Consider the following 11609-nt stretch of genomic DNA (forward strand, 5'->3'; position numbering starts at 1 on the left):
AGATTTACTCCCGCGAAGAAAGCTCCTCAATCAGAGATCGTTTGCCGGTGCCTCCCGTAGAGCTCCCAACAAGGGTGTAGTCACCAACACAAATAGGGAAGAGTAGTTGAAGCTCTTACCCTCGTACCGCTTCCTGTGGTTCTCTTGCTTACAGCTCAGCCCTTAGCACGAACCAGGCTCTGATACCATGAAAAGATGCAGGGGGGAAGAAAGCTTGAGCTCTTGCAAGCATACACACACTCACAAAACCCTAATAGAGAGAGAACACACAAGGTGAGAGGCTGAAAATCTTCTTCTTCTTCACACAACACTCAACACACCATATACAAGATAAGAGTACAGATAATATGAAAGGTACTCAACCAATACATACACGGGTTCTCTATAGTGTGAACCCAACTAAATGAGCTGGCGCTATAACTATGCCAGTCTCTAGAATGGCTGTCACACAGCCTGTCATCCCACTGGCCGCATATCACCCATGATCTCACCAACCATGCCAGTGGTGTAAGTGTGGGGCCTATCCCCCAGGCGGGTCATCAATGTCCACCGCCTCACTAGACGAGCTCGATATCTCAACACATAATACCAGTCCTGGAAATGTAGTTGGTACATCACATAAAGGCAAAGAGAAAGTGGTGAGCCCCTTGGTATGCCTAATATTTCTGCACGGCATTCTCTTGTTGATGGAGAGTCTAGTGGCTCCGAGATGAGCCGTGATGAGGAGCTTGGGATTCCAGCAATGAGGACACCTGGTGTGAAGAAGACTATGGAAGCCATGAATGCAAAGTTACAAAGATCTGGCATAGTCAAAAACCCTATATGCAAAGGTTGACTTATGATGGTTATGTCGCACATCACTATGCTTATATGGCAAAAGTTATGCAGGTTATAGAACCCACACATTTTGATGAGGCTATTGAAAATGCGTATTAGGACAAAGCTATGGATGAGGAGATGGATGCATAGACTTGGGATTTGGTGCCATTGCCTGAAGGCAAGAAAGCATTGGTTGTAAGTGGGCGTGTAAGGTAAAACATAACAGTGATGGTAGCATAAGCAGGTACAAGGCTAGATTAGTAGCCAAAGGATATATGCAGACACATGGAATTGATTATGAGGAGACATTTGCCCCAGTTGTGCAAATATGGCAACTATGAGAGCTATGATTACAATGGCTATAGGTAAAGGCTGGTTTTTACATTCAAAAGGATGTAAAAAATGTGTTCTTGCATGGTGACTTGCACGAAGAAGTGTATATGGATTAGCCACCTGATTTTGAGGATACAGGTCACCCGTGGGAATTGAGGTCATTCGTACACCTGATGATATTTGGCTATCATAGAGATAGTATATATTGGACATGTTGTCCAAGTATGGGATGGCTGATTGTAAGTCAATCTCAGTGCCATGAGATCAAAATGGCAAGCTCAGTGCAGATGCAGGTTATGTGTTGGAGGGTCCCACTATGTACAGGAAGATTATGGGGAGTTTGATTTGTCACGATATGTAGGCCAGATTTGAGTTACATTGTTGGCTTAGAGAGCCAGTTTATGCAAGTTTCACGCAAACCACATCTTGATAATTTGCGACGCACTTCAATATTTGAGAGCCACTATTGATTATGCATTGTTTTATGTAACAGGTGTACCATTGACGTTATATGGGTACACAGATGCAAATTGGACAAGTAGCATCTCAGACTCCTGATCTATTAGTGGATTTTGTTTTTAAAAGGGGAGTGTTGAGGTGGCATGGAGCAGCAAGAAGCAGCCCACAGTTGCCTTGTCGAGTACAGAGGCAGAGTACAGAGGAGCTACGGCGGTGGACAGCATGTGTGAGGTAGCTTGCTTACACAAGCTACTTGTGCTGATTTGGGGTTGCATGATGTGAAGAGAAAGATTGTCATATATTGTGACAATCTTAGCAGTATACAGTTGGCCAAAAACCCAGTTTTTCGTGCGCAAACGAAACATATTGAGGTACATTACCACTTTATCAGGGAGAGAGCTTGGCAAGCGACATCGACTTAGCCTACATCAGCACACAAGATCAGGTCGCTGACATCTTCATGAAGGCCTTGGGAGCTGAGAAGCTCCGCAAATTTCAAGACATGCTTGGAGTTCGTGAGTTGGAGTTGAGCTTGAGGAGTGTTAAGATGTCAAGCTCAACATGAGTTGACACTCACGAGGGACCTGCATGCCCATTCAACATTTACATCAGTGGCGGGTTAGGTAGCTAGCACCGACATATTTTTGCCAGAGATTCTACAGTTGGACTACACCGACTAGTCCACACCTATCCACTCCACTTAATGCATTCACATTATGGACTGCTTGTATATACTCTATTATGTGTGTTAGTCACTTTATCTTCTTTGTAGACCTCTTTTATTATGTGAAAAAAAAGAAGAATTTTCAACTTCACCTTTTGTGTTCTCTTCTAGGGTTTGTGCGAGTGTGTTTGTGCTTGCAAGAGCTCAAGCTCTCTTCTTCCCTGCATCTTTTCAAAGGTGAAATTAATTCCTTGCTCTTGGTCAAAGATTGAATCTTGTGGTGTAAAAAATTCACCAAACCCATCCATCCTTTGTCCAAAGATCTTCATGTGCTTGCTTTCCTTATCCTTCGAATTTTTGTGAGCTTCTTTAAGTACTTATATCCATGCTTTGATTACCATTGTCATTATCTTTATACAACTTGAAGAATTAATCTCACAATAATGTATCAATAAAGCTAAACCTTTAACTTAAAACAAATTAACAAGCTCAAGCATAGCCTAAAATAGAAATCAAAGTATACATTGCCATCGACAAAGTGTTAGGTTGAATCTCCCCCTCTGCATAGGTGACTGCTTCTTTCTTACAAGAGTTTTTTTAACAATGTATTGGCAAAAATAACCCAAGGAACCATTGATAGCATATCTTTTCCATAAGTAGGTTTGTTTACAAAAATAGAGAAACTAATCACAAACCTTAGTGTAACTAGTAAACTAATGTGTGAACCCAAAAATAATAGCTAGCTCATAGGTACAATGCTTGCACATGTATACAAAATATTGGACACACGATCATAGTCCAAAATAAGCAAAATTATGATATGAAGCACTCAAAATAGATGCTCAATAGATAGAACCATGCAAGACACACATATACCATAAATGCTAGAGACTACATGCATAGATCATCATCCACATGAGACACTTTGACTATGCGCTAGCATCAATGGGAGCCACACTCGCAATAAACAATAATGTTAGTTGCATCACATGCAAATAATCATGTGTGACAAAAGCAAATAATCCTACAACAAATGCAAATAGTTGAACCCAAAAATACAACAGGCCAATGCCAATTATGCATATACTATCCATGAGGAATATGTAGAAACCACCAGCATATGGAGTCACCCATATACAGTAGGTAGGACAATGGTGTCACAAGTGTCCCCAATTAACCAGAAAGGTGTGTAGCTATCATAGTACCTTCTTATCCTTGGGCATGGGCACTGATTTACATTATTGTTCCCTTTAAAAATAAAACATAATACAAATTACGCTACCAAACTTTGAAAGAGCCAAATGTAGTCAGAGTCGGCACAAGTGGTAAGGCTTTGGGTTTAAAAGACAAATGTTTAACCGATGTCCACAGTAAGAAGTTCAAACACTTAAATGTGTTGTCAGAATCATATGAATTCCATACCTTTGAAAGCTTGGAATCATTATTTGTGTTAGCTAGCTTGTGATGGGAAGCCATGAATCATTGAAGTATGCTTGCAAAGAGCCAAGTATTTGTGGTCGTAGAGCCTAATGGCAAAAGCGTATGCAAGACTAGTTACATTCTAAATCATATACATTGCGGGTTCTTAAAAATGCCATATCTGATGAACTTACTTGAACAGGTACAGTGACACATAGTTAGCCATGGATACATATTGTGGGTTATAAAAGATGTCATGCCTTATGAACTTAGTTGAATAAGGAATGTGACACATGGTTAGTCATAGATATCAATACCAACCTTCAACTTTCCCTCCACAGGCTAGGCCAATTTGATATTGAACCAAATTTATGACAAGGCACTCAAAACACACAAGAACTAGGATTGTAATTGGGGCAAATAAGAGGAGGATAGGTTTACAAAGGTATCTGTTACACAATGATGTTTTTTACTACACAAAGAAAAGGAGTAATTCTGAAATCGATTCAATATTTATTTTTTAAAAATCCTTGTTTTGAGCATTCTAGAATATAGAAAACTGTGCTTTGGTTCAAAAATTTATGCTTTTGGCCAATCAAACATATTGACAGAATGACTAATTGCTAACAATGCAAGTCAACAATATGACTCTTGCCAAGGACCACCAGCACAGCATCCTTTACGTATGAATCTCATAGACAAGGCTTTGTGTTTAGACACGCTCTTCGCTGTAATACTCTTGAGGCCTCAAGGTTCGCTTATGGCCATCGTTAGTCACTCATGGAAGGTTCACTGTGCAAATCTAGACTATATTGTTTTAACACATTAATGCACAACTGGATGGACAAGAATGTCGAGTGCCAAAGGTAGACAAAGATACTTCTAAATAGATTGATCTGACAGCACCTAACAGTCCCAAAAGTTAATTTTTGACATGAACCTTCATTGCAATACAAAATGTAGCATTGAGATTATTTTTCAATGCTGCTAGAGCCCATAGATAAAAACATGAAATTAGGCATGGCCATACCTCCGAACTGGGGTGCCCATCCACAAGGCTGGGCTCGACAACAGTAGGACACCTATATGCTTTAATGGGTGAAGCTTCAGGGATTTTGAACCATACCTCCAAACTGGGGAGAAAATGGTTGCTCATCCACAAGGCTGGGCTAGACAACAGTAGGACACCTATACACTAGTGTGGGTGAAGCTTCAGTGATGCTGAACCACTGGGATCAGCTAGACTTTTAGCGCTGTCCTTATTTAACCAGGCAGATAAATAACCACTGCCATCAATTTGTCCACTGAAAATCAAATCCAGAACAATCCTAGATCGTGTTTATTGTATTAGTTTAATAAATTCTATGTTTTCATGTGAACTTGGGCTCATGCGACACTTATGGAGCAGTTGTTAACATTCTAGTCTGTTCTGCTTGTATGTTAAGGACTTGTCTACTCCGAACACTAGCTATGACTACAAAATAGGCAGCAACCATCCCATTGCTTTGCTGCATTAATCTGCTGGCTCTTTCACCAACAATTCACAGACTTCACTTTGTGAAGAGGATTTCTGGGCTCACGTCCAGAGTTGCTTGAGCGAGGGGCTCCCCAGCAGCCTCCAATGTATCTCAAGATATCACTTTTCCATTTAAATTTATCTTCAGACATTAGATAAATTGACAAAAACGCACATGAATCCCTTCAGTCACCTGCTGAGACAGTTGCAAGTTGTGGCTCCACCCACAGTAGTTTTGTGGCCTGTTGTATAGCTTAATTCAGGCAAGAGCCACTATAGTTGTGCAGTAGGAGATGAGAGTCGGTGATCTATCTCTATTCCTATTGTCCTGTCACACAACTAACCGACCCTGTTCGCTGCTACCACAGAAGGGACGGTCTATTGCCTTACTCAGCCATCAGGCAAGTTTCTCACCCTCCCATCTCTACTTTTCTGCAAATGCTACATGGCTCATCAGCTGGTTTTTGCTTCTCTTCCCTTCGTATCACACCAGACTTTTCAAAAGCAACCTTAGGCCCATGACTGATTTTTTTTCCTTATGTAGGTCATCTATAGACTAAAATGATCAACATCATCAGAAAACCAAGACAAATGAGGACTTCAGCTTTTTAATTTCTCTTAAGACTCACTGCAACTAAGATGTAAGACGACCAAGACACACACAGGCAGTTGTGATAGCTCACGAATTGCAAGACAGCTCAATGAAAGTGCTTTGGGATCCCAAAACACCATAATACCTTGTTCAAGATGCTTTGGGATAACAATTCAACTAAATACCTTCATCACAGCAAAGATATGAATTTCTACTACTCTCAAAGCTGTGAAGAGTCCAAAATACATGCAAATAATCTCACAAAAGAAATGTTTTCAAGTGAGTTAAGAATCACTTAGGGACACTTCTCTTGGCCACCAGGGGAATGGCACAAAAAGGTAATGGATGACATTTTCTTTAGACTGTTGGCCTTAAAACTAGTGTGATACAAGTAAGCTCCTCTGTCAGGAAAGGAGTAATGTTAGACCTTGAAAATGCAGATTTTAGAACCTCCAGCCTCATTCCATTCCTCTCAACAGGCCCAAATGCAAGTTAAGTTGATCATAGGTAAGAACTGTACTGAAAAAACTGATCTTCACATGCATATACACAAAAGTGAAGATTCACAAGCATATACACAAAAGTAAAGAGAGGTGAGAAAAGAGGATGCCAACCTTTTCGTATACCTTTTATCTGGCTGAGCCAGCACACACATTTTGATTTAGTCCAAACTAAAACTAAACCGAGATGCAAAAAGCAAGCACCAACTACTATAATTAGTAGTACAAAATAAAAGTACCCAGTACTTCAGCCAACAACTCCATTAGCACTCTGCCATCTTCAGACCTCACTGCATGGCAGAATAGAACTTTGCATCTAAAACCTTGAGTCCAAAATCAGCCCTATCAATTGCAAAACTGTGACTCCACAAACCATGTAAAACAAGAATCTTAAGTAGAAGCCTTGGAGGCTACAGAGAGACGGGACGCACGCTTCTTAGCCAAACTCTCACTTCTGTGCTCACGCTGCTCTTTCAAACGAGTGGCTAGCAGCTTCTGGTACTCAGCAGCTTCATGCTTGGCTTTGGCAACTCTGTTCTTCTTCTCAGCAATTCTGCGACGCTTCCTCTGCAGCGTAACCGGAGTGACAAGCCTCTGAATCTTAGGGGCCTTACTGCGCTTCTTCCCTGCAATGTCAAAAGAGCACCCACACTAAGTCATTGTTCAAACACATGTTTCACCGAAAGTCAAACAGGTCCTATCTGGAAGCTTCTCACTCACCAGTGGATGATGTAAATGTGCGACGATAAGTGTTCACATACTTCCTGACATCGTCTTCCTTGGTCAAGTTAAAGAGCTTTCGGATCTTGCTGGCCCTTTTAGGACCCCTCATCCTTGGTTTCTCAGTGTCTGTCAAACCAGGCAGATCCTGCTCTCCTGAAAGAAGAAAACATGAAAAAAGCTTACTCACTCTGACCTCAGATCAGAAAAGAGGTGATAACTATTCAGAAACTATGATTGGAAGCACAATGATATACATACCCTGCTTCACAATAACAAGGTTTAAGACAGACAAATCAGGGCTCACAATGCATCCTCTGACAGACTTGCGCCTGCGTTCACCCTTGCGTCTGCCGAATCCTCGAAAGCAAGTAGTACCTAAAAATTGACAGCCCAGCATCAGTAATTTCAACAAGAAAATGACTTTCCCTAGCCTTGCAAAAATTTAATTACATAGCAGACAGCTTCCTGTAAAGTCGTTTCCTGCCTTACACATCTCATATATATGAGAACAAAGAAAAAGCTTGTTATCCAATGTGAAAGCATGCCTAAGCCCAACATCCAGTTGTATAGACATTTCAGCAGGCAAAGACATCCAGGTAACGGTACCTCTGTGCATTAGGAGCCTAGCACGGCCAGGGATTAGCACTCCTTGCTTCATGGGAAACCCCTGCTTGTCACAGCCTCCCATGATTTTGAATACATATCCTTTGAACTCCTATTCACAAAATTCAGTCGTTATAAGATTTGATACTGATGGGTAAGGGTATCTCTGACTTCACTAGAGCCATTACAACCACCGCTTGATTACTTAAGGCCACATGCAGACATACCTCACCCAGGGCATCTCCAAGCACTTCCTGAGCTAGACGCTTGTCATAGAAAGCTCGCCTGAAAAGGCCACGGAAATTTACAGGCATGCAATTAGATTGACCAATTCTGGAGTATCAGCACCAGTGGCTTGGTATAAATAAATGCAACCATCCAACATGTACTCCTGTATAGCTACAGGGTTGATAAGAAAATTAAGACTCACAATTTCTGATCATCTTCAATTTCCACTTTCTTCTGGCACCCAGTAGTCGGATTTGCAATGTTGAGCTGCCAGTAACAAATAAAAACGTTAACAAAACCTTGACATCAGCTGCTTTGGCGAGGTAATAAGGATAGGGCTGAGCTGAGTTGGAAAATGTGCCATCATAAGGTTGATACTTTACAAGAACTTCAAAGCCTAAATTAACAAGTCTAAGCAACAGGGATATAACTATCGGTAGAAAACAGGATAGGGGTAGATAAATGAATTTCCATTCCTTCATTGAAGCTGAGAAGATCGACATTATTTTGATGCCAAGCATGTCCTTGCAGTATGTTAAGGCCTCCACCACTCAATACGCTAGGGCATTCCAACACGGCCATTGCACCTGCAGAATACCTCCCATCACCTCTGCAAGTACACTCTATTCTGCAAGGAATCTGACAGGCCACCTTCTCATTTCCCCGCCCATCACTTTGAACCTTGAATCATACATACCACTCTGCACAAAATCCAATGGATCGGCTTTATATCTTCTGCCTGTGAACATCAACCCCGGCTCAACCAGGGGTCAGCCGAGGAGCTCTGTCTTCCTAGGCGATTATGGTTGGGTGCCATGGAAAGCTTATGAGCGCCGGTTTCCAAGACAAGGCTCCCAGCCTCCACCGATCTCCCTTTGACTCCATCAAATTTAGCTGATGCGTCCCAGTAGATGTGATTCCAGAATTTACAGACCGCGTCGCCAAATTGGGAATCTAGCATCTTCCTCCCCCTTGAGCAGAGGCGTCAGCCAAGGTAAACGTTGTTCTTGGGGAATGTTCAAGAGGCAATGACCTAGTGCAAAACTAGATTTTGATGGAGTGCAAGCAAGAAAATGCATTCCTCGCGAAACCATAAATCTTACACACAGATCCAATGGTACCTAGCGACATAATATGCTGTTTCTAGCAAACCCCTAACTAAACGCGCTGCACCCTACAGCACCGGGCATAGCTGAAACGGACCCATGAGGTCGCCATGACTTCTAACACTAAGAAGAAAAAAAAAGGCAATATCGAAGATCTACCCCCCTCTCTCTCTCTCTCTCTCTCTCTCTCTCTCTCTCTCTCTCTCTCTGTGCGTATATGAGCGTGTTTGAAAGAGAGAGACAGAGAGACTCCACCGAATCGAAGGCATACCTTCATAGCTTCACAGACGACGCTACCGGCGCGACAGATGTTGCAAAAAGACGTTCAAGTTGAAACCCTAGCCTTTTTCATAAAATCTGTTTGAGGCAACCCTAAGATTAATTATGCTGCCGGGATTTGTCGATTCTTTTTTTTTCAATAATTATTATCTATCTATTACATATTAACGAGAGACCAATTTTTGTTAACGGGAGACATCCTGCAAAAGAAGCTGGTGCCACCTGGACCATAACGGCAGCACCTTCTTGAACTCTAGCCTTCAATTCTTTCTTGAACGGCACGAACAATTGTAGGTCTTCTCAAACCTTACGATTAAAGACACCTGACTTTACAACAAACTTTCAACCTCCCTTAGTCCCGTTTTAGATTCAGCATGTCACATACTAAGTCCCCCCATACAAAAGAAGAACTTCCCCATGAAAGGTGAAAGCCCAACTCCAGTTTTTAACAGCACATCTGAGGTGCAGCCCTTGGGTGACTAGTCTTCTTCTTTAATCCATATCTTCACTATTGGCCTTCTTCCCAAGGGGTTCTCCACCAGAGCCATGAAAATCTCTTCTAGCTGCTTTTCTTTCAGATATCATCTTCTGGCTCTTGGTCCAAATTTAGGGGACTTAGCTCTAACATCATCCCATGTATATACCTGCCATTACTTAAACACGTTAGGATAACCCAGTATACATTAACATTCCATCATCCCTGACCTATATCATCTAATCCCATGTACACATTTGAACATAACTTCAGTGGCCTCTATTCCATGATTGATCCCCTTACTAAATATCAACTCATTTCTAGAGGCCCAGACCACCCCCCACAAGCAACAATACCTAATGATGCAAAATATCATATCAATCTCATCAGTCACCTTGTATACTCTTCCCAGTACCCAGTCCACCCAAAACCCTCTCACTCCTAAATTGTCTTCTACTCATCTACCTATTTTTCCCCAAAACCCCCTTAATGTTGGGCACTCCCAAAAAGCATGCTATAGTTGTTTTGTATCTAAGACATGTCCCAACACTAAAGTTCTTTTGAAGAAGAAGCTTAAAGCCAAGAGGTAAAGCCAATAGGCATACTCTCCATAAGAAGACGAGCTTTCACTGGAATCAAAGCTTCCCATATCACGTTCCACCTTCTCTTCCAGATGTTCAAATCCCACGTGACTCTCTAGACTTGTTTGCTAGAGAGGATTGGCTGATTCTCAAGGTTATAATCTTCTCAGGATTGGCTGATTCTCTGAACTATGTCCTTTCCTGACATTGTTGCAAATATATTATCATAAATGGATCTACCTTTAATAAACCCATGTTGTTTGCTAGAGAGGATTGGCTGATTCTCAAGGTTATAATCTTTGCCAATATCTTATATATCACAGTGAGAAGAGTGATAGGTCTTTAGTGATAGGTAGGTTGCTTTGGGATTAACTTAATCATTCCTTCTCCCAAGTCATTATCTAGCTCTCCTAAGGAGAAAGCCTTTTTACAAGTGTCCCATACCCAATCTTTCATAGAATCTCAAAATACTAAGAAGAATCCAACTGATAACCCATTCTAGTCTGGAGATTTCTCCTTGCCAAATTTCCTAAGGGCATCTTAACATTCTTCTATCTCAATCTCCCTGTCCAACCATCTAGCTTTGTCTACTTTGGTGCTTGGGTTAACCAAGTCTAGCAGTTTGGTTTATGCCTAGAACCTCTCTAAAGAGGTATCTTCCTTGAGACTCTGAGTGGTTCCCAAAAGGTCTACGCACTTCCGGGCAGTTTGTTGCACTCTTGACCATTTTGATCCCTAAGTTGTCCTTGTAATTCTCTGTTCCCTGTCTCCTTAGCCAGTCCAAACAAGTACTTGGTAGGTTTTCTCCTATAGTTGTACATTCTCCAGCTATCCCCTTTCTCTCTCTCACTAGCCATTTTAGCATCTTCCTCTTTTAGGTGAATCTGGCATTCTCCATATTGATCCATTTCCATCCTGGACAGACCATTCAGTTGCCTCTTCTTTTGTAAAATGTCTAAAAGATTCCCCCAATCTTCCCTTTTTTTTCTCTTCTTATGAGCTCTCAATTTTCCTACCCTTCTAATAATACCTTGCATTTCATTTGCAAATTTTCTCCAAGAACCTCCTGTCCCTTCCTTACTCTTCAACCTATTGATAGCTTTTTCCTTTTATCCTTCAAACCTTTAAAACATTCCAAGGGCCCTATTTACCTTATTCATTCTAAAGCAATAGAGCAAGAACCATGTCCACCTCCAGTCCCTGTTCTCTTCCTAATTCTATCCTTGGCTCTCTAATACCTGTTTAAATCTCTCTCCAAGCAGTATCCACTTGTCAGTTGAACTTCCCCATGGATAAAGTTTCACTATCGTCC

At 41.5% G+C, this 11609-nt stretch overlaps 1 protein-coding gene across 1 annotated transcript; it reads right to left on the reverse strand.

Annotated features, from left to right (window-relative positions):
* Nucleotides 1-6396: 6396 nt before the first annotated feature.
* LOC147608388 (small ribosomal subunit protein eS6-like) lies at nt 6397-9364 on the reverse strand. Its single transcript, XM_086789514.1, has 7 exons — nt 9234-9364; nt 8059-8123; nt 7856-7913; nt 7632-7740; nt 7284-7400; nt 7023-7178; nt 6397-6928 (listed from the first exon to the last, which is right to left on the reverse strand). Exons 1-7 carry the CDS (start codon nt 9237-9239, stop codon nt 6693-6695), a joined length of 747 nt encoding a protein of 248 aa, XP_086645640.1. The 5' UTR covers nt 9240-9364; the 3' UTR covers nt 6397-6692.
* Nucleotides 9365-11609: the final 2245 nt, after the last annotated feature.

The sequence above is a fragment of the Cibotium barometz genome, chromosome 53 (assembly GCF_041138505.1).
Source record: "Cibotium barometz isolate CiBa-2024 chromosome 53, ASM4113850v1, whole genome shotgun sequence".
In the NCBI taxonomy this organism is placed as follows: Eukaryota; Viridiplantae; Streptophyta; class Polypodiopsida; order Cyatheales; family Cibotiaceae; genus Cibotium; species Cibotium barometz.